We start from the raw sequence: 24,561 nt of genomic DNA, 5'->3' as shown, positions 1-24,561 counted from the left end.
TAAAAATTTTGGGATCGAGAATTTATAACCTCCAAATAGGAATATTATTGAATTATAGTATTTAAAAAAAATCAATCCACATAAAATTCATTGCTTAAAAATATTTTCAAGATTTTAATATGAACTTTTCATTCTTTTTGAAGAGTGCAGCTACACCATGTCCTTTTCTAATCGACATCAACGAAGTATTATTGAACCCACTGGTTTAAGATTATGTAGTTGTAATTGGAGGTCAAAATGAAAACCAATCCATTATGTAGCAAAGATATCTAATTTCTCTAGAGGATTAATTTTTTTTTTGTGTGCGTTTAAAACGTTAAATCTCTAGAGGATTAAGTTTTGAGGTTTACTTCAAACTAGGATAAGATCCGCGCCTTGCGCGGGATTAAGTTATTATTTTTATTATATTTTGGAGAATGAAACAATAGTTTGGCTTCATTTGGATTACGGGTGTTCAACCCGGATATCGGATTAGTTTCGGTTCGGTTTGGTTTTTTTCGGTATTTGGTTAGTAAAATATAACTACTATTTTAAATCAATATTTACTTTGACTTTAGTCTTTCACATACTTTTGAAAGATTTCAACTGGACGACTAAATTGATCAGCCAATCTTGTTGCTTTAAATCATTAGTGTTTATATATATATATTATTTAGTTTGAATATTTATTAAATAAAAATTCATATGCGTTATATTTTATGATCATTTGTAACTTATTATAACAAAAAAATAATCTATTGATCACAAAATTTTCAGAGTGGGAATATTCAAATTTCTAATAATATATAGACATTTTGAAAAATTCAAATATAAAATATAAGAAAAAATATAAATGTTTTTATTATATATTTAATGTGATTTTTTAATATCTTTCAATAATATAAAATTAAAAAAAAAGAACTAAGACACAAAAATTGTTATCAAATATTTATTATTCATAATAATTAATTTTCATATATACGTTAATCATATTAGGTAATTTCGTAGCTTCTAATTAAGGAAAGTGCAAAAAAAATTTTGGTAGATTATTTATCAATTAGATAGTTAGTTTAATAAAAAATATAATGTAAGTCAAGATGGACCAACCTATTTTTCTAAGAATATTATATTTTATATAGTCATTTATTAAATGAAAATTTATAATCATACAGTTCTATGATCATTCATATCATTTTATAACTGAATATTTAAATAATCGATAACAAAAATTTCAATGTGAAATCTTTAATAAGTTTATAATTTATAAATGTTTTTGAAAATTCATTGAAAGTTTTAATATTAAAATATTTATGTAATCTTATGGTATATAGTATAATCTATATATATATATATAAATATATATGTTTTATTATTAAATGATATTTTTTACTCATATGGTTTTAAAATAATGTGTATCTTCTTATAATATTAAATAAAAGTTCATATTAATACAATTTTATGATCATTTGTAACTTATTATGACAAAAAAAATAATCTATTGATCACAAAATTTTCAGAGTGGGGATATTCAAATTTCTAATAATTTATAGACGTTTTGAAAAATTCATAATATAACATATAAGAAAAATTATAAATGTTTTTATTATATATTTAATGTGATTTTTAAATATATTTTAATAATATAAAATTAAAAAAAGAACTAAGATACAAAAGTTGTTATCAAATATTTATTATTCATTATAATTAATTTTCACATATACGTTAATCATATTAGGTAATTTCGTAGCTTTTATTTAAGGAAAGTGCAAAATATTTTTTGGTACGTTATTTATCAATTCGATAGTTAGTTTAATAAAAAGTGTAATATAAGTTAAGATGAACCAACCTATTTTTCTAGGAATAGTATATTTTGTATAGTTATTTATTAAATAAGAATTTATAATCATACAGTTCTATGATCGTTCATATCGTTTTATAACAAAATATTTAAATCATCGATAACAAAATTTTCAATCTGAAATCTTTAATAAATTTATAATTTATAAATGTTCTTGAAAATTCAGTGAAAGTTTTAATATTAAAATATTTATGTAATCTTATGGTATATAGTGTTTAATATATATATATATATATATATATTTATTTATTTTATTATTAAATGATATTTTTTACTCATATGGTTTTAAAATCATGTGTATCTTCTTATAATAAAAATGTTAAACCAATTGATCATTAATTTTTAACATAATAATTTTAATAGTTTTAGTCATTTATTGTCGTTTTTAAAAATTCAAAATATAACATATACGAAAAAATCTAAATTTTATTTTTATAGCTAATTTGATTGTTTAATTTATTTTAATAATATAAAATTAAACAAAAAATGATGGAGGAGATATACATTGTTATCAAATCTTTATTATTAAACTCATTAATTATCATATATATATTAGTCATTTATGGTAATTCCGTAGGTTTTATTTAAGGAAAGAAAATATCATATCATATCATTATATCATATAGTTTGACCAACTTATGTATCTAACAACATATAAAAATCGAATGTGGACCTACTTATTTTTCAATTGAATGTAATTGACTACCTAATTGAGTGCCACATATGCATTAAGACCTCTTTTAATTAATACAAAATTGAGGTTATTTTGAAATGTTCCTCGATTAATATATAATGGATTTGTATTGGTATGGGAAAACTACTATATGCTCGTGACCGTATTCGTTTGGGTGAAACCGTAGCTGTGATTCTTTCATTTCTGTGATTAAATGATTCCCTGGGATTTCTTATATCGTTTTTTTTGTAAACAATTTCTTATATCGTTATCATTTAGAGAAGTATATATGGACCAACATACGCAACTTAACATTCTGTATAAAAAATATCGCAAACCAATTAATCACATTTAAGAAAATCAAATTAGCTAGCAATACCAGACCCATCGACATATGAAATGAAATGTCCAGCCACAACTATGGGCCACGCCAGTCTTGGTACTGGGCTAAACATGCCACTGCTAAGATTTAGTTAGATTATTTCGAGCTAAAAATATTATTTATACATTTCAAAAAATCAATTATTAATTAAAATGTAATATTTTAAAAAATTTGAACTACTCATACATAAAAATTTGTCATCATAATTTCTCAATGTTTTAAAATTTTACTTTCTTATTTTCTATTTATTGTTTAGATATTGTATTAGTATTTCTCTTTCAAAATGTTCTGGAAGCCAACAGATTTGTATAGTTTTTACATTAAATAGCTGAAAATGTTAGCAATCACACATAAAAACTAAGAGAATCTTTAAATACCAATATATAAATGATAAATTATTCGATAATTGTCAATTAATCATAAACGTTGAAAGTAAATATATAAGATACGATGATTGTCACATTGAAACTATGCTAATATAACATTATTTTCTCATAATGTTAATTTGTACTTAATAAAGTTTTGAGAAAAGAAAATGTATGGAGGAGGCGTGGAGACATATAAGACACAAAAAACTATCCGTGAATATGCCAAAGTAGATAATAACTCAAAAGTCGGTACACTACACATCAGTAGCATCAATCACCACCACCTACACGGTCCCAACAGCTCAATTATTGTTCCTTTTAGATCAATTGTTACAAACGGCACAGATTTAGTCGAATTCTATGGACACCTGATTTCTTTTTTCTTGTAGCTCACAACTAACATTGTGAAAGCGGCAATATTGTCATTACATACAATTTCTTCCGTTAAAGCGAACTAACTTCCTTGTGTTCCCGTATTGAATTGAAAAACATATTTTCGTATTAATATTGAAAGATGATGCTTCAGTGCTAACGGTTAAAAACTTTTTTTAACTAACTATTCGTTTGAACATGGATTTGTAAAATCGTCTAAGGTTTCCATTAGCGAGATGTAGTATGATAACTGAGTGATAAAAGTTATGATTTAATGTAATTTACAATAAAAATTACGTGCTAAAAACGGTAATGGAAAATTACATGTTTACCACTTTCAAACTACCACTTTTCATTTTTATCATCAATAAAAGAACATTTTCAAAAATAACTTATTCAGTGAGTAGCAAAATACTTTTATGCCATTATTCTTTATATATAATAGATAAATAATTTTTTTAAAGTTTTTTTTTCAAATTATACTATTTCAAAATTTAAACCCCAGACCCTAAACCTCAACTCTAAACCCTAAACCATCAATCTTAAACCCTATTTTTTTTAAATACGAACCGTAAACCCTGAAACATGAACTCTAAACCCTAAACCTCAAAACATCAACTCTAAACCCTAAACCCTAAACCTTCAGCTCTAAACCCTAAAACATCAGCTTTAAACCCTAAACCCTAAACTTCAACTCTAAACTCTAAACCCTAAACCATCAACACTAAACCCTAAACTATCAACACTAAACCCTAAACCCTAAAAGTAAACTCTAAATCCTAAACCCTAAAAAATTAAGTCTAAACCCTAAAACATCAACTCTAAGCCCTAAACCCTAAACCCTAAACTCTAAATCCTAAATCCTAAACCCTAAAACTAGAATTGATGTTTTAGGGTTTAGATTTGAAGGTTTAATGTTTTAGGGTTTAGGTTCGAATTTCAGAAAAATATGGGGTTTAGGATTTACGTTTAGAGTTTAGAGTTGATGTCTTAGGGTTTAGATTTGAAGGTTTAGGGTTTAGGGTTTATAGTTGATGTTTCGGGGTTTAGGGTTTAGAGTTCATGTTTCAGGGTTTAGGGTTTAGAGTTGATGATTGAGGGTTTAAAATTGATGTTTTAAGTTCAGATTTAGAGTTTAGGGTTTACGTTTAGGGTTTAGAGATGATGTTTTAGGATTTAGATTTGAAGGTTTAGGGTTTAGAGTTGATGTTTCATGTTTTAGGGTTTAGAGTTGATGTTTTAAGTTTTGATTAGTTAACCATATGTTTTTTTTGTCAAAGTTAATCAAAAGATTATAAATGTATTTTATCCTTCATTAAAGATGATGGTAAAAGTGGTTAGTGTAAACATGAAAAGTGGTACTTTAAAAATGGTATTTTTAGCAATTTTCCAATTTTATATATAATAAAACACGTATTTTATTTCAATAATATTAAATTTATATGTTATATTAAATAATTAATTATAAGCTAATATAATAAAATTATGAAAATATATTTAAAAATTAAGAATATATTGTTTTGCTATCTGAAAATAATATTTTTTTATTATAAAGTTAAAAAACTAAGATATAAAACAATTTATAATTAAATATTAGTCAAACAAAAATATTTATATAAAGGTATTTTCTAAACTATTTCTAATATACGAGTGTTTTAAAACTTTTAACACAATAATAAGTATATAGTTTGATGAACGTTTTTTTGACATATATAAATAATTTGATGTTTGATTTAACTGTTTAAAATCATAAATAATAACTTAACTTGTGACTGAGTTCAAAACAAATTTTATTTCTTTTACCTTAAACCAATTTAAGTTTAATCCGTGAAACACTAAAGGTTCAGTTGGTGACCACTAGAAGAATGGAAAAATGAACAAAATAAAAAATAAAAAATAAAATTTCATTTGAGGAATTGAAAAAAAAAATGATTTTTTGTTCAATTTGTTCCTTATCAAAATTGCATAGGAAAACATTTTCTTATAAATTCATTCCTCCACGGGGAATTTAGAAGAAAAAAATGGAATCTACCTTTCAATAATTTGACTAAAATTTCAATATAACTAGTATAAATTTTGAGGAACAAAGAATTCACCATAATTTTTTTGCCTTCAATATGTTCACCAATTAGAGTTTTATAATACCGTTTTTTAAATTAGTAAGATATAAAATAATAAGTATTCGTAAGATGATTATGCCTGCATATACGGGCAAAACACCTAGTATATATATATATACAAAGCTCCCATATATATACAAACAATTTATGTACATAATTTTTTTAAAATTACCAAACAAAATTAACAATTATTAATATACAAAGCTCATATTGGTTAGACAAACGCAGGTGGAAGTTGTCTTTTACTTAACAATTATAGAATACGTCGCATGCACTGGACCATTGGTTTTCGAAAGATTTGACATGCATAAAGCTACAATACCAAACAAACAAAAGAGGACATAATCACGTTAAAGATAAGTAAGTTCTCTCGTGTTATGATTGCTGAGACACTGACATTTATTCTGCTGGCGGTTAGTAGATGGCTGTTTTATTTAAGTCCCTGTCTCAAATCCTTTATATTTTATTTAAGTCCCTTTCATATTTTGAATGTGGTATCTTATCTCCAACATATTCATCCTTTTATCTCAACCTTCCCCTTTAGTGTGATATCTCTATTTTAAAATTTCTCCATAATGGCTTTGGTAAGTTTACTTGATATCTCAATTGCTTTCTTTTGTTTCCTCATCTTTCAAATTTTCTTGATCAGCAAGAAACCTCACCCCTCCTTTCTCACAAACTGGCCGTTCCTTGGTATGCTTCCCGGTTTGATCCTTGAGATCCCTCGTGTTTATGACTTTATAACCGAGGTTCTTGAGCATGGGAACTTAAACTATCTTTTCAAAGGCCCCTTTTTAGGGGGCCTTGACATGTTGTTCACTGTCGATCCTGCTAATATCCACCACATTATGAGCTCAAACTTCTCTAACTACCCTAAAGGGGCCGAGTTCAAGAAGCTATTCGACGTTTTGGGAGATGGGATTTTCAACGTAGATTCAGAGCTGTGGAAGGATCTGAGGAAATCAGCTCAAAGCATGATGATGAATCCAGAGTTTCAAAGCTTTTCAATAGCTACAAGCTTGAGTAAGCTAGAGAAAGGGCTTGTTCCACTTCTTGACCATGTTGCTAAAGAGAAACTCGTTGTGGACTTGGAAGATATTTTCCAAAGATTCACGTTCGACACTACCTTTGTTTTAGCGACCGGGTATGATCCAGGTTGTCTCTCGGTTGGGATGCCAGAAATAGAATTCGCAAGAGCTTTAGACGATGCCGAGGAAGCTATTTTCTACAGACATGTCAAGCCGGAGATGGTGTGGAAGATGCAAAGATTGTTTGGGCTTGGAGATGAGTTGAAGCTGAAAAGAGCTCACAACATTCTGGACCGTGCTTGCTTTAAGTGCATATCTTCCAAGAGAGATGAGATAAGCCGTGGGACTAATAATATTGGTTCTAAAGATTTGCTGACGTCTTACTTGAATGTGGACACGACCAAGTACAAGTTGTTGAATCCTAATGATGACAGGTTCCTTAGGGACACGGTCTTGAGCTTCATGTTAGCGGGTAGAGACACCACAGGCTCAGCACTCACTTGGTTCTTCTGGCTTCTATGTAAGAACGAAGAAGCAATAACCAAGATTCTTCAAGAAATCAACAAAAATATATCTCCAAGAACCAAGACTGATGATTATGGTTCATTCAATCCCCAGGAGCTGAAGAAGTTAGTTTATTTACATGGTGCAATTTGTGAAGCCCTAAGGCTCTATCCACCTGTTCCCTTCCAACACAAGTCTCCAACTAAAACCGACGTTCTTCCAAGCGGACACAAAGTCGATGCCGGCTCAAAGATTTTGTTCTGTCTCTATTCATTAGGGAGAATGAAGTCGGTTTGGGGAGAGGATGCATTGGAATTTAAACCGGAGAGATGGATTACTGAGAATGGAACGTCAGTGCATGAGCCATCTTATAAGTTCTTATCATTTAACGCAGGTCCAAGAACTTGTCTAGGGAAAGAAGTGGCTATGATGCAAATGAAGACAGTGGCTGTGAAAATCATACAAAACTATAATATTAAGGTCGTTGAAGGGCACAAAGTCGAGCCAGCTCCTTCTATCATTCTCCACATGAAGCATGGTCTTAAAGTCACGGTTTCTAAGAGATGTTTGGTCTGAATGTTATGACTAGAAACGTGGACAGTTGACGTAATTATTTCCTTGTCCTCTCATGAAATATGGAAATCTCATGTCAGCTTGATTGTTATCTAATAAAATATAATTATTTCAGAAATTATTGGTAGTTTTGTAATTTTGAGTAAAATATATGGATGTGGGAAAAAGTTCCGGATCCATAATATTATTTTAGTGTAAATCAAATCATATACTAAAATTTATAGAATCTATAGAAAATTTTCTTCCTGTGGTTAAAAAGAGGATATAATTATACTTATAGCAACTATAGAACCATATTCACTTTAGTTTACTTGTATTTTGTTCATATAAACTTATTTTATTCAACCTATGAACTTACTTTATTTTTTATAGTTTGTCGCTTACTTTGGTCCTCTCTTCCTCGATGCTTTGCTCGAGCGTCGAACATAGTCGTGTTTCATGTGTTGCATTTATTTGCCTACACAGAAAGGACGAGCTTTTTTTTTTTCCATCTAAATTTTTTATTAATGGGTCAAGGTCCAACTGGACCAAGCCTAACACAAAGAGACAAAGGCCCAACCAACGGGCTAAAAGAAAACACGGGCAACAACAACGGACTTCAACAAAGGCCCAAGAGACAAAAGAGCCCAAGGGAAAACCTGATGACGAGACTTGGCGACGTGTTGAAACGAAGGTATCAAGGGATACGTGCCAACCAAAGCCTCCACCACCTTCACCGATTGGAAAGCCACCGCCGGAAGCTTAATCGGCGATCCACCGGAACATACCGGAACAGGAACCCGTCTAAAGAATTCCGACGACCACTTTAATGGAAGATGGAGACACCATAATCCACAACGCCTAAGCCTTCAACGTCAGTACTCTGATTATAGGAAAGCATCAATCGACCGAAATCGAGAGCATAACCAAAGACAATGAACAACAACCGAGAGAAGACATAAACGTCAAACAGATCTACGCTTCATAGAAGGGGTTCAATTGAAACACAATCAATCCAAAAACCTCCGAATTTCATTGGAGGATGGACCGAGAATCAATTGAACAGAGAGGAGAAGTAGATCAAACAAAGCCGGGAAAAAACCTAGTGAAAATCCGCCGTCGCCTTCGTGGAGAGCGCGACGCAGACGACCAAGCCGAATATCCAACACCGAGAGAACATGCGCAGACATCGGAGTCACAAGCCGGACGACCACCAGAAGGATAAGCACGCCGCTGGAGACAAAAGCCAACCGTTCTTACTGGAGGGGAAAGCAAGAACGTCGGAGTCAAAATCTGGTCGGATGAAACCGAAACCGGGATAAACCAAACATCAAGCTCTCTCACACTCTAACCCAACTCATACCTCTCTGAAAGATTTTGGATTGATAAGAGAAGTAGAGAACGAGAGAAAATTCTCTCACTGAAAGAGGAGAGAGAGCTTCTGATACTAGCGGTAACCTAAAGAGGACTAACTTCTTAGACGTCGTGACAACTAGGTTTTAGAAAGGACGAGCTACAAGAGCTAAGCAATTTATTTTGAATAGGTAAGATTTTACAGCTGGTGGGGAACTCGCGCTTCTGGGGAACAATATATTAGTGGCTTATATGAACATGTTTTCATATGCTAATTAGATAGAAGTATGATTAATCATGCTATTGCAATACAGGTTACATAATATTTGAAGTAGCCAAAATCTTTTTATCGTAGCTTATATTGGATATATAATAATGTTGAACATTTTAGAATAATAGGAAAGGCTGCGCTACAAGAAAACATTTATTTCGCGACTACAGAATCAGTAGCTAATCAGTCGCAAAATATAGGTTTAAGACTGATTTGCGACTGATGTACGTAGTCACAAATCAACGTGTCGCAAAAATGACAAGTCGTAAAATAGTCACAATTTTGCTACTTATGTACGACTAATTTGCAACTAATATTATTGGTCACATAACAGTCGCAATACAGTCACTAAATTTGATGACAGAACTATGACTCTTTTACGAGAAACGGTTGATAGTAGCACAATAGTCGCATCATTTAGCGACTAACTTGCGACGAGTAGAATAAAGTTGTAGTCACTTTTCAGTCGTAAAATTAACTAAATATTTTTTTAAAAAATTATTATTTTTATTAATCAATTAAAATATAATACAAATATGTTTACATAGGTCACATATATATATTACACATAATATATATATATATATCTTTGTGGTGGATGCAGGCACCGGAGAACGAGCAGCGGCAGAGAAGGCCGCCGTTACCGAACATGTCACTCTCAACCAAGACGTTTTCTTCCTGCATTTTTTCATCTTCTTCATTCTATCCTCTTTTTACTTCTTAGATCTACACAAATAAACAAACGATTGTTAAGAAAACATTAACAAAAATAATAATAGCAAATAAGTAAGGATTATTAAGAAAAGAGATACATGAGAGAAAGCGAGAGATTTATATAAGGTGAGACTGGACAAAACCTAATTTACCTCTTGCAGCCGCCATGACAAAACTAAGAAGGAGAGGAGGCCGCACGGAGTAGAGGAGGAGATGAGGCGTCACAGAGCAGAGGAGGAGGGAGGCCACGGAGCAGAGGAGCATGGAGGCGTTACGGAGGTGTCCGGAAGCATAGGAGAGAACAGAGGAGGAGAGGCTGCGGTTGGAGCATAGAAGGAGGGGAGATCATATATGAAAAGAAAAAAAGAGACAAAGAATGCTTTGATCTGTTTTGAGAGGAAAGAGACAAAGGAGAAAGATAAGAAAAGGAAGAAGAAAAGAAAAAAATTAGATTAAATGGTGTCCATTGGATTAAGAGTTATGAACGGTGCATGATGAACTTGGTGTGATCCTTGCCATTTCTAATGGGCCAATCAAAAATCATATCTCGTTTAAGGGTATACTTCGACGTTTTTTGCTTTTTATAATTTTAGTAGTTTACTAGGAAACTAACTAGGTAAAAAACCTGAAAGGTTTGAGTCATAGATTTGGATCATAAGTTTGAGTTTTATAATTTCATACCACGTTTGAGTTTTAGATTTGTAATTTAGGAGTTATGGTTAAATATAAGTGTTTAGGGTATAGAAGTGATATTTTAGAGGTATCATATTTTATTTAAAATTTAAGGTTTATGATATATTAGAGGAATTAGATATGTTATAGTATTTTAGATGTATTTTTAGAGTTTAGGGGCTAAAGTTAAATTTAGGGTATAGAGTTTGATTGAAGATTTAAGGTTTGTGTTTTGGAAGTATATATTAAGATATAAAGATTAAATTTTGATTTTCAATTGAAGATTTGGTGTTATAGTTTGATAGTTTAAAAATAAAAGAAAGTTTGAAGTTCAATTTTTACCCAAAAAAAGAATTTAAAGTTCAATGGTTACTTATGTTAGAGTTTGAGACTATGGGTAGTTTGAAGTTTAATGGTTACTTAAAGTTTATATGTGTATATATTGTAAATATATTTTGGTTTTAGATTTAGATTTTAGTTAAAACTTGAAAAGATTTTGTTTGAGATTTAGATTTAAAGTTTAATACTATGATAGATAAATAAATCATGTTTTTATATTATAGTAACAAAAACTTCACAATTAAAGTTTAGGGTTTGTAGTATAATATTTGAGGTTTTCATTTATGATTTGTAGTTAAATTTTGAAAACAATTAAATTTGACATTAAATTTAAGATTTAGATTTAAACTATGAAAATAATAGATTTATAAGATTTTTGTTTAGGGTTTAAGGTTTAAAACATGTTTAGGGTTAAGGATTTAAATAGTAACTAACTAGCAACTAAATACCGACTGATTTGCGACTAATAAATGTTCCCACAAAAATTCAGTACACCAACCACAAAAACGATAAGCACGTGTTTTGTATCGATTTTTACCGACTGAATGGCGACTGATTTATAACCCGTTAAAAGAGTCGCAAAACAGTCACAACTTTTGCGACTAATTGGCGACTACAATTTACTGTAGTTGCAAAATAGTCGTTAATATACGACTACGTTGCGACTACAATCATTTGTCGTAAATTTGCGACTGAATTGTGACGAATTTAATGTAGTCACAAATGAGTCGCAAATGAGTCAGTAATCAGTCGTTAAATTTTGTGACTGCAGTCACTGCAGTCATAGTCGCAAAATGCAGTCGCTAATCACATGTTTTCTTGTAGTGCTGACAACTAACGTTTAAATTTGATTAGAAAATATTTTTATTATAAAAAGTATAAAATCTTCATTATTATGGTATATTTGTTAATATTAACCTGTACATTTAACCAGTCCATTGCAGATTTCAAAATTTGAAAAGTAGTAACCGAGAGAGCTAGTCAACATATTTGTTACTAAAACTTGTTCACAAAAGATGTTACTAAAAATAAGAACAATCTATAAAGAGCTACATGCATATGATTCTTTCATATTTCTTAACATTTTAAAAAAAAATTGAGCATATAAAGAGATACATGCATATGATTTTTTTTGAAACGGTATTTTTTTAAGAAAGTTATTAAAAGCTTCCTAGTTAATTAGACAATGATATTTATTGAATTAAATGACAATATGATTATTTTAGTTAATTTTAAAATTTATAGGATTAATCACGACATGCCATCCAATGCAGAAAAATAATTTTTTTTTTTGAAATATTAGTTGATTTTAAGTAAAAAAATAGTTTGTTGATGTATTTTATTATCTGCAATCAAGCTAGGCATCTGCATCGGCAACCTACAAAATTCTCGCGTTTTCAGAATATAGATGAGAATCTAGATCACCTAGTGTATTTGACCCAAAAAGACTATTAGTGTATGTGAACTGTATTTAAAAATGCATGATCCAGTAATATTTGTTGCTATACTAAAATAGTTTTAACTGAATAGAAAAGACAAAAATAGCACTAAATCAAGTTTTTTTTCCCAAACTAGCACTCAAGGTCAAAAGTCACAAAAATAGCATTTAATGTTTTATCAAAAGTCACAAACTTAGGGTTTAGAGTTAAAGGGTGCGGTTTAGGATTTAAGGTTTAGGGTTTAGGGTTTAGGGTTTAGAGTTTAGGGTTTAGGGTTTAGATTTTAGGGTTTAGGGTTTAGGGTTTAGGGTTTAGAGTTTAGGGTTTATGGTTTAGAGTTGAGAAATGAGTTTTTGGGATAAGATTTCAAATTTTGAAAAATAAAAAAATTAAAATTTTCAAATGATAAACTTAGAAATGTGGTATTTTGGTCAGTTTAGTTTTTAAGTGCTATTTTTGTGATATAAACTTAGAAATGTGCTATTTTGGAGATTTGGTCTTCACTGAATTGGGAAATATATATGTAACGTACACTCTTTTACAGAAGATATTTTGACTTCCGACAAACCTGCAAATAGCAAACAAACAAAAGAGGACACAGTTACCAAAAAATAATATTTTATTCCATCTTATCATTCATTTATTCAGGCGATGCAGACACATCACCAGTTTCAAAAAGATGCACAAAGGCAATGCTTAATTCTTATATATAATCTGGAACCAAGAAGCCATTTAGTATATCTAATAACAAGAAAAAGGACCCTTTAATTGATCTGTAATGGCTTTCATAAGCTTGTTTGAAATCTTCATTGCTTTCTTTTGCTTTTTCCTCTTTAGACATTTCTTGATCAGTAAGAAACCTCACCGTCTGTGTCCCACAAACTGGCCTTTCCTCGGTGTGATCCCTGGTTTGCTTGTCGAAATCCACCGTGTTTACGACTTCATAACCGAGATTCTCGAGGTCACAAACTTAACCTACTACAAAGGCCCGTGTTATGTGGGCCTCGACATGTTGGTCACGGTTGATCCTTCTACAAGAGCTATGCACTTTATTTTGGATAGGTAAATGCATTAAAAATTGACAAATTTTACAGCTGGTGGGGAACTCGCTTTTGGGGAACAAGATATTAGTGGCTTATATAAACATGTTTTCATATGCTAATTATATAGAAGTAAGATTAATCATGCTATTGCAATACATGTTATATAATATTTGAAGTAGCCAAAATCTTGTTATGGTAGCTTATATTGGATATAATCATGTTGAACATTTTAGAATAATAGGAAAGGCTGACAACTAACGTTTCAATTTTTTTAATAAAAAGTATAAAATCTTCATTATTATGGTATATTTGTTAATATTAATCTGTACATTTAACCAATCCATTGCAGATTTCAAAATTTGAAAAGTAGTAACCGAGGGAGCTAGTCAACATATTTGTTACTAAAAGCTTGTGCTTGAATGTAATAAGAATCTACCCAAGGTGCGTTGGGCTAGTGGTTTAGTGCTTGGAGTAGGTTCCATTGCACCCCTAGTTCGATTCCCCTGGGGAGGGGTGCTTTACGCCATGTTATCGGTATCAGCGCCGGCCGGCCCCGGGCCTGAGGTGGGATTAAGGCCGAAGGCCCGAACCCATCCTAGTCTACAAAAAAAAAAAAAAAAAAAAAAAAAAAAAAAATACGAACAATCAAGAGATACGTGCATATATATGATATTTTCATATTTCTTAACATTTTAAAAAATTAGTTGAGCATATAAAGAGATACATGCATACAATTTTGTTTGAAATGGTATTATTTAATAAAGTTATTAAAAGGTTCCTAGTTAATTAGACAATGATATTTATTGAATTAAATCAAAATATGATTATTTTAGTTAAATTTAATATCTATGGGATGTAAATCACGACATGCTAACTATCCAATGCATAAAAATTAAACTGTTTTTTTAGCATTAGTTGATTTTAAGAAAAAAAATTGTGGATTTGAAGTAAAAAAAAAATAGTTTGTAGATGTATTTTATTATCTGCAACCAAGCTAGGCATCTGCTCGGCAACCTACAAAATTCTCGCGTTTTCAGAGTATAGATGAGAATCTAGATTATCTAGTCAGAGTCGTGCCTACTGTATTACAAAAGAGGCAAATGCCTCAGGATCCCACAAGATTTATCAAATTCAAGGGCTCCTATTTCTCAAATATAATTAGCTTAATGGATCGCTTGGTTAAATACTGTGACTTTGTTTCAGAGTTTATGTTTTTTAGCTATACTAATTAACTTCCCATACATTTATAAGGGTTATTTAGTTAGAGTTTGTTCCTTTTGGTTGTTTTATTTATGTTTTATATTTAACTTTTGCTCATTTCTAGTTTTATAGTGTAACTAATTGGTTTTCATTCTTTTATAAATTTCTAAGTTATTAGTGTGGATTAAATTAACTTATTTAAAAATATTCGAGATATATTATTTAATCCGAATAGCTAACTTTTAATATTAAATACTGATTAATCTTTTTTAGTTTATTAAATGTGTGCTTTTCAAAAGAAATATCTTGTTTTTAATAACACTAATAAATACTCATATATTTTTATAAAACTATTCATATTATTTACAAATACAGTGATTTGTATAAACTTTATCATAATTGTTTGCATATTTTATATAACAATTGTGATAAATAACGCTTTTGTTAATTTTGCCTTAGGCCCTTTAATAGTTGAGCACGGCACTGTATCTAGTGTATTTGACCCAAAAAAGACTCCCCGAAAGACTATCTAAAGTGTATGTTAAAACAAATCAAACAACACGTTATGTATGTGAACTGTATTTTAAAATGCATGATTCAGTAATATTTGTTGCTATACTAAAATAGATAACTGAATGGATATTATATACGTAACATACACTGTTTTTACAGAAGATATTTTGACTTACGACAAACATGCAAATACCAAACAAGCAAAAGAGGACATAACTTACCAAAGAAACAATATTTTATTCCATCTTATCATATTACTGAAGAGACACATCACCAGTTTCAAAAAGACGCACAAAGACAATGCTTAATTCTTATATATAATCTGGAACCAAGCAGCCATTTAGTATATCTAATAACAAGAAAAAGACCCTTTAATTCATCTCTAATGGCTTTCCTAAGCTTGTTTGAAATCTCCATTGCTTTCCTTTGCTTTTTCCTCTTTAGACATTTCTTGATCAATAAGAAACCTCACCGTCTATGTCCCACAAACTGGCCTTTCCTCGGTATGATTCCTGGTTTACTCGTCGAAATCCACCGTGTTTACGACTTCATAACCGAGATTCTCGAGGTCACAAACTTAACCTACTTTTGCAAAGGCCCGTGTTATGCGGGCCTCGACATGTTGGTCACGGTTGATCCTTCTAACATCCACCACATCATGAGCTCAAACTTCTCAAACTACCCTAAAGGTCCCGAGTTTAAGAAGCTATTCGACGTTTTGGGAGATGGGATTTTCAACGCCGATTCAGAGCTGTGGAAGGATCTGAGGAAGTCAGCTCAAAGCATGATGTTGCATCCTGAGTTTCAAAGGTTTTCATTAGCTACAAGCATGAGTAAGCTAGAGAAAGGGCTTGTCCCACTTCTTGACCATGTTGCTAAAGAGAAACTCGTTGTAAACTTGGAAGATGTGTTCCAAAGATTCACGTTCGACACTACGTGTGTCTTAGCGACCGGATACGATCCAGGTTGTCTCTCGGTTGAGATGCCAGAAATCGAGTTTGCGAGAGCTTTAGACGATGCAGAGGAAGCCATATTCTTCAGACACGTCAAGCCGGAGATCTTGTGGAAGATGGAAAGCTTCATTGGTTTAGGAGATGAGAAGAAGATGACGAAGGCTCGTGCCACTTTTGATCGTGTTTGCTCCAAGTACATAGCTTCAAAGAGAGATGAGGTCATCACAAATATGGATTCTCCTCCTCCTGCTTCTCAAGATTTGCTGACGTCTTACATGAACTTGGAAACGACTAAGTACAAGCTGTTGGATCCTAGTGACGACAGATTCCTTAGAGACACGATTTTGACCTTCATGTTAGCGGGGCGAGACACCACAGGATCTGGACTCACTTGGCTCTTCTGGCTTCTCCTTAAGTTTCCAGAAGCAATGGCCAAGATTCGTCAAGAAATCAAGACAGTTCTATCTCCAAAAACAAAGACCGATGATGATTCTGATTCTGATTCATTCAATCCCCAAGAGTTAAAGAAGTTGGTGTATCTGCATGGTGCAATTTGTGAAGCCCTCAGACTCTATCCACCGGTTCCCTTTCAGCACAAGTCTCCTACCAAAACCGACGTTCTTCCGAGCGGACACAAAGTGGAAGCCAACTCGAAGATTCTGTTCTGTCTTTACTCATTAGGGAGAATGAAAACGGTTTGGGGAGAAGATGCATTGGAGTTTAAACCGGAGAGATGGGTTTCTGAGAGTGGGAAGTCGGTACATGAGCCGTCTTATAAGTTCTTGTCCTTTAACGCTGGTCCAAGAACTTGTTTGGGGAAAGAAGTAGCTTTGACGCAAATGAAGAGTGTGGCTGTGAAAATCATACAAAACTACGAGATTAAGATGGTTGAAGGGCAAAAAATCGAACCAGCTCCTTCTGTTATTCTCCACACAAAACATGGTCTTAAAGTCACAGTCACTAAGACATGTTTGGTCTGAATTTTCCGAAGCATAATCTTATATTATCCACAGTCAATGCTTCCTTTGTCCTCCCTTAATTGTGGAAATCTCATATCACTTTTTAAGTAGTTCATCCAATAAAATTAAATTTAAAAATCTTTAATATATTTTCTAAATTTTGAGTAGAAAAATAAATATAAATCTGGAAAGGATAAAGAATAATTAAATTATCCAGTATTTTTTTAAATTTCAGGCCAGAATTAAAAATTTTTTTATGCCATTCTCTTTCAGTTTTTATTTATTCATTTAATAAATCATCTTTCCATAAATAATGAGTTTTAATTTATAAAAAACACAAGATTGTACTTTCAATTATTATGATATATATGCTGATGTGGATGATTGGCTGTACTCTAGCGTTAAAAACTTACATGTAAAATTATGTTGTATGTGAGTTGATTGTATGTATAAATTTATTGTTGTACATTTTTTTTTCAAATATTTTTTTTACTCTAGTTATGCTGGATGTATATATAAGTTCTGCTGTAAATATCTTAAAATATAAAATGTAAGATATATGACGTATATATAAATAATTTTTTTTTCATGAATTAAAATATTTATATGAATAAACAAAATATAAATTGTTAAATTTGCTATTATTTAATTATCTAATGTAATATATAAATAAAATTTATGTTATTAAAAAACTTAGTAATCTATAAAATATTTAAAAGTAAATAAATAAATATTACCTATAATCTTTAAAATAAATATAGTAAAAATACTATCAAAAGAGTAATTAATTTATCTATGAATTTATAATTTATTTATCATGGATGGTCTTCTTCTTTAAAAAAAAAAATCCACAGTCTAAATGAAACTATATAAGATTTTTGCCTAATAAATATATAGAAAAAATTCTTTTGTTTTTGGTTCTATCTTTATAAAAAGCTACATCATGATTGAAAAATTTGGTAGAGTTTTGATGTAATCTTTAACTTTTAAAAAGTGAAGTTAAATCATGATAGACTATGTTTGATAATTTAAAAATAAATAAAACTAAAGAAATGAGAAAAAGCTCAACCAGTCATCCATGATATATCATTTTATTTCAAAATGTACATTGCCTCTTACTAATTTATCGACATTTCAAAACCTATTATGATTTTCCTCACATGACCCTTTATTTAGGACTTGCAAGTAACCGACGTGTTGCTTGATGAGAAAATAATAAAAGATGAGAAAGCATGTAACCAAATAAGCTGATAGAAGCCACTAGTGAAGTTTGATAGAGGGTAAATTAGAATAAGAATAAGAAGTAACTGGATTTATACACATGAAAAAAGTCTATAGTGTTTCACCACGTTTAATTAAATTTTAATAAGGTAATCTTCAGTTTCATATCGCAGATGTCTGGAAAACAGCGTGTGATGTGATCTCCAATGAACAAGGATCACATGATTGACATTCGACAGTGCAAATTAAATCACTTATTAATTGAAAGGCTTTCTTTATCATTGAAGTAACTGAAGGAGTAACCTTGATGAGGAAGTCATTGATGAAATTACGTTATTATGTTTACAGCCTCTTTAAAGTTTAGATCACATGTATGACATCTGTAACATATTAAATGATAATAATATCAACGATTGTGTGAAAGAGATTATTATAGTTAATAAATACTTTTTTTTTTCTTTTGCTAAATTGTTAATATCATTAAAAATGAAAAAAGAAGCTTACAAAAAGAAAGTTCTAAGGGAATGTTTCCTAGGCAAAAAAATAAAACATGGAAACATTACTACAACTGATCAAGGTAAACAAATGATACTCAGCTTAACCATTTGGACAGAAGGAATTTGAAGTTCCTATTGCCCCTTCTTCCCAAAATTATGAGTTTTGTTTCACGGTCTATCATTTTGAAAACAACACTTGCAGGGTTGAAAGACTGGTTGTGGAGCATATCATTTCATTGCCGCCATATATGGTAAATGGTAGCTGAATGGTCCTCGTTAATGGTAACTGAAGGAGCGATGCATGGTCCTCGTTAATAAATACTTAACGAGGACTCCATTATTTAGCCTTCTAATCCATAAAAAATGCATTCTACTCCAAGCTGCAACATTTCTTAGCAGTTGTTACTTTAAGCCCATGCTTCATGTGAAGAATAAGACCAGGTTTTGCCTCAATCTTTTGTCCACTAACGACATTAATCTCATATGCTTGTAATATTTCCACAATCACCGTCTTCATCAGATCCATAGCTAAATTCTTACCTAGACATGTTCTTGGACCGGCATTGAACGATAAGAACTTGTAAGAAGGCTCATGTCTCAACCCTCCTGTCTCTGAAATCCATCTCTCTGGCTTGAACTCCCTTGCGTCTTCTCCCCACACGTCTTTCATTCTCCCCATAGCGTAAAGGAAGATCATAATATTGATATTTGATTTGACCTTATGCCCGCTGGGAAGCACATCCGGTTTGATTGGTGACTTGCGTTCGAATGGTATTGGCGGGTACAGCCTCATTGATTCACTTAATGCTGCATGTAGATACACCAGCTTGTTCAAGTACGATGACTTGTCTTGGTCACTCCTGGTTTTTGGTGCATTTTCGTTGATCTCTTGGAGAATCTTGGACAACACGTTAGGGTTTTCAGACAGAATCCAGAAGAACCAAGTGAGCGTGCATGCCGTTGAATCTCTCCCAGCTGCCATGAAACCTACTGTGAAGTCTCTGAGGAACTTATCATCTTCAGGATTCAAGAGCTCGTACTTGCTTGCATCTAACTTTATGTGGGATGTCAACAGATCCTCACTCTCTTCATCGGCATTCTCTTGTGATCTTATCTCTTCTCTCTTGGCTGATATATATTTTGCACAAACACGATCAAGAACGGCATTAGCTTTCATCATCTTCTTCTCTGTTCCGATACCAATCCATTTTTGGAGCTTCCACAAGAATCTTGGTGTGATATGCCTATACACAATCGCTTCTCCAACATCATCAAGAGCTTTAGCAAACTCAACCTCAGGCATTTCGATAGAGAGACTTCTTGGATCAGACCCGGTGATGAAAATGAAGGTTGTGTCGAACATGAATCTCTGGAACACGTCTTGCAAGTCCACAACCATCTCTTCATCTGCAAAGTGACTTAGAAGAGGTAGGAGACCGTCTTTGAGTTTACTTCGAGTAGTACTTTTTGAGAAGTTTTGATGGCTGAATATGACCTGAGAAGACTTTCTCAGATTCCTCCATAGCTCTGAGTCTGAGTTGATGATACCGTCTCCATAAGCTTCAAAAATTTCTTGGAACTCAGGACCTTTGATGTAGTTTGAAAAGTTTGAGCTCAATATATAATGAATATTAGCTGGAACAACGGTGACCAGTATATCCATTCCAGAGAACCATGGGCCCTTGAACTGGAACGTCAAGTTGGAGTTCTCGAGAACCTCGACGCTGCAGTCATATATACGGTGGAGCCTCACCAGCACACCGGGAAGCATACCGAGAACCGGCCAATTCCAAGGGTAGCTTTTAGGGGTTTTCTGGAAGGGTAAGTAGCTAAAGGGTTTCTTGTTTAACAAGAAACAGAATGTGAGAAAAAAGAAGAAATCTATTAATGCTTCATATAAACCTACTGAAACCATTATAAAGGTTTTTTTTTTTTTTTTTGAGGTACACAAGGAGAAGAACAAGTGATTTGATTTATAGACAAATGATCACACATCAAGTAGACAAGTTGCAAAGTCTATTGTTCCATTACATTTTAATAAGAAGAAATGAAATCTTTGAATTCACGCTCAAGATATGTGTAAAAATCGTGTTCGCATGTTGACAACTAGACGAATTAAGATTGTTAACGGTTTCCGGTTGAAGATACACGGATACATTAATGATAATTTTCTTGATAATGAAGCAATGAAAATGGAAGATGCAATAGATGTCAATAGACCATTGCCCTTAAATTAGATATCATGATCCAAATTTATTGCTTGAGTAGTTGTGTCAACAACTATGAGCCCACAAACTGCGTTTATGTGTACTAATAATGATTTATTTCATACATCAATGGTTTCATGTTGAAGATCTCTTAGTAATTGTGACCTTTAAGTCCATGTTTCATTGCCAATATAAAACCAAGAACTGGTTCAATCTTCTGACCTTTGATAACCTTAACTTCATAGTTTTGTAATATCTCCACGACCACTGTCTTCATTTGAGTGATAGCTAAATGCTTACCTAGACAAGTTCTTGGACCGGAGTTAAACGCTAAAAACTTGGAGGAAGGATCATGTTTTAGGCCTCCATTCTCAGTAATCCATCTCTCTGGCTTGAATTGCAAGGCATCTTCTCCCCAAACCGCTTTCATCCTCCCTAATGCATAAAGAAATATAATAATCTTAGAGTTTGCATTGACTTTATGACCACTTGGAAGCACATCTGATTCGACAGAAGACTTGCGCCCGAAGGAAACTGGTGGATAGAGTCTCATTGCTTCAAACAAGGCAGCTTGTAAATACACCAACTTGTCCAGATTCTCTTGTCCATTTCCGGTGGTTCTTGGTAGATCATTGTCGATGATCTCTTGACGAATCTTGGCAACCACTATTGGATTTTCGGAGAGAAGCCAGAAGAACCAAGAGAGAGCTGAGGCAGTTGTATCTCTTCCTGCTAGAATGAAGGCCAATATAGTATCTCTAAGGAATTTATCGTCACTCGGTTTCATCAAGAGCTTGTACTTGGCTGTATCTAGCTTCATGAAGGAAGTTAAAAGATCCTCACCTTCTCCATTAAGAACTCCTTGTGATCTGATTATCTCTTCTCTCTTGGCTGATATGTATTTGGAGCACACACGGTCAAAAGTTGCATTAGCTTGGCTCATCTTCTTCTCTTGCCCCAGCCCCATCCAGTTCTGCAGCTTCCACATGATCTCTTGGTTTAACATGCCTATACAAAACTCCTTCTCCAACATCGTCGAGAGCCTTGGCTAATTCATCCTCATGCATTTCAATGGAGAGAGATCTAGGGTCAGAACCGGTTATAAGGATTAAGATTGTATCGAAAGTGAGCCTCCCGAACAAGTCTTGCAAGTCCACAGTTGTCCCTTCCTCGGCAAAATGATTAAGAAGAGGAACAAGACCGTCCTTGAGTTTACTTATCATAGTACTCATCGAAAACCTCTGAAACTCTTGATGATGGACCATGGCTTGATAAGACTTCCTCAGGTTCTTCCATAGCTCGGAGTCCGTCGTGATTATGCCGTCTCCAAACACATCAAAAACATCTTGAAAATCAGATCCCTTGATGTAATTTGAGAAGTTTGAGCTCATTATATGGAGAATGTTAGCTGGATCAACCGTGAATAACATATCCATTCCAAAGAACCGCGGTCCCTTGAATAGAAACGTCAAATCAGAGATTTCGAGAATCTCAACGCCGTAGTCGTAAAGCTGGTGGAGCGACACGAGCAGACGAGGAAGCATCCCAACAACCGGCCAGTTTCTAGGGAACCGGTCATGAGGTTTCTTGAAGAGCAAGTAAAAAAGGATGAGAAAGCAAAGGATGGCAATGGAAGCTTCAAGTAAGCTTATTGAAGCCATATTTGAGTAAAACGCTTGATTAATGCACACGCACACCTCTGGTAGAAGGAACTGAATTTATATGCACACTGCACCAGCACACACTTCAAGGCACGATCAAGAAAACTATTTTTGCATGCACTATAATTTTGTTATAATGACAAACTGCAAGGCTGACAAATGCAAATATAAATTAGAAAATACTAGTACATAAGTTTTCAATACATCTAACTGTTTTTTTTAGAGGATACACCCAACTTTTTTTAAATATTTTGATATTCGTCATTACTGCTCGTTTATCTACTAACTTTATATACACCTAACCTATACAGTAATTAAGCTTATTGAATCCGTTACAGAAGAGCTGGCGCACAGACACACAGACTTCTGAATTCTGATGGGTTCTGAAAGAACCCTTAATTTAGTGTAAATAGATTGAAATTCTCTATTTATATATACATATTTTCTACAAAAAAAAACAGTATACAGACATACAGTATATTGTGTTAAAAAAAAACATACATTATAAAATTATATTTTGAATAAATTAAGAATGATGTTTCAGTTACAACTTTTGTTATGTTATGAATATTGTCTATTAAATAGAACCAAGCCGAAACACAATTTTGCTACAAAAATGAGCTAGGTTGACACACCCACACCCTCACCCTCACCCTCACCCACACCTCTGTATGGTTACTTTGCTGGCACAAGGAATTAAAGTTATATGAACACATGTGTGTACTGGGTACACACCTCAAGGCACATTTAAGGATTATTTATATACATTAAATTGCAGTTAAAAAATTATACTCTTTTTGTAACTTTTTATTTCTGATGATAACACAGCTAACTTTTAAATATTTATATACATTACCTGCAAGTAAAAGATTACACTAAAAAATTACACTCTTTTGTAACTTTTTATTTCTGATGATAACACAGCTAACTTTTAATATTTCAAATTGCCCATTTCAAGTCTAACTAATGAAGCTTGTTGAGGCCATTAACTGAGAGTGAGCTGGATTCACATGTTTCTGAGTTCTAATGGGTTCGATGAGCGCTGAAGGAATTTGATTGTTTTCTTTATGTCAAACAAAACCAATAAACCGATCGGTGTCTTCATTACTACAGAACAAATCGAAACAAGCCCTAACTTAGTTTTAATTAAAATTCCATAGCTTAGAACTATATACGCAAATTTGTTGCTTATATTAAAAGCTACGGAGTAACAGAGCCCGTTGATTAATTTCGCACGAGCCATTGACGGGTGCGCTAATCCACCAAGTTAACTAATTTAGGTTCGAATTGGTGATTAAGCTGTGATGGCTTTTGAGACTTTAGCTTAAAAATTTTAAAGTCAATTTATTTTCAATCAGGCTTTAGACTCTTTAAAGTCCTCAAAGCCTTCCTTTATTTTTTTAAAGCCACAATTTGATGTTTTTTTTAATATTTCTAAAGCCATATTAAAAATTTTAACAGTAACGGTTTTAACAGCTAAACTAAATTTAAAAGCCTTGACAGCAAAAGTCTTCAAAGTCTCAAAACAATCGGAGCCTTAATATACTAAAATTTTAGGGTTTATCCTTATGCATTATAAAATATTGTCTAAATATGTGAATCATAACTTATTTCCTAGAATTGTTAAGCAACGAAATTCATTTTCGAATTCAAATATGTTCAAATGATAATCACGTTAATTGC

The 24,561-nt window shown here is 32.3% G+C and overlaps 3 protein-coding genes, 1 long non-coding RNA gene and 1 pseudogene across 4 annotated transcripts; 2 read left to right on the top strand and 3 right to left on the bottom strand.

The window, feature by feature from the left end:
• The first annotated feature begins 2,499 nt into the window (after positions 1-2,499).
• LOC106407022 (alkane hydroxylase MAH1-like) lies at positions 2,500-7,978 on the top strand. Its single transcript, XM_048763459.1, has one exon. It carries the CDS (start codon positions 6,328-6,330, stop codon positions 7,858-7,860), a length of 1,533 nt encoding a protein of 510 aa, XP_048619416.1. The 5' UTR covers positions 2,500-6,327; the 3' UTR covers positions 7,861-7,978.
• Positions 7,979-9,945: 1,967 nt separating this feature from the next.
• Positions 9,946-10,568, bottom strand: LOC125590192. The gene is made up of 2 exons (XR_007326394.1): positions 10,327-10,568; positions 9,946-10,186 (listed from the first exon to the last, which is right to left on the bottom strand). It is a non-coding gene; the product is annotated as an uncharacterized LOC125590192 (long non-coding RNA).
• Positions 10,569-13,357: 2,789 nt separating this feature from the next.
• On the top strand, positions 13,358-17,432 carry LOC106409624 (alkane hydroxylase MAH1-like). The gene is made up of 2 exons (XM_013850223.3): positions 13,358-13,494; positions 15,825-17,432. The coding sequence occupies exons 1-2, from the start codon at positions 13,403-13,405 to the stop codon at positions 17,311-17,313; spliced, it is 1,581 nt and encodes a 526-aa protein (XP_013705677.2). The 5' UTR covers positions 13,358-13,402; the 3' UTR covers positions 17,314-17,432.
• A 1,545-nt stretch (positions 17,433-18,977) lies between these two features.
• Positions 18,978-21,154, bottom strand: LOC106409156 (alkane hydroxylase MAH1-like). The gene has a single exon (XM_013849833.3). It carries the CDS (start codon positions 20,923-20,925, stop codon positions 19,381-19,383), a length of 1,545 nt encoding a protein of 514 aa, XP_013705287.1. The 5' UTR covers positions 20,926-21,154; the 3' UTR covers positions 18,978-19,380.
• Positions 21,155-21,173: 19 nt separating this feature from the next.
• Positions 21,174-24,475, bottom strand: LOC106409712 (annotated as a pseudogene).
• Between the last annotated feature and the right edge of the window lie 86 nt (positions 24,476-24,561).

The sequence above is a fragment of the Brassica napus genome, chromosome C7 (genome assembly GCF_020379485.1).
Source record: "Brassica napus cultivar Da-Ae chromosome C7, Da-Ae, whole genome shotgun sequence".
NCBI classification, from domain to species: domain Eukaryota; kingdom Viridiplantae; phylum Streptophyta; class Magnoliopsida; order Brassicales; family Brassicaceae; genus Brassica; species Brassica napus.
Note: the sequence above shows the minus strand (reverse complement) of the source record. Positions and strands in the feature narration are given on the sequence as shown.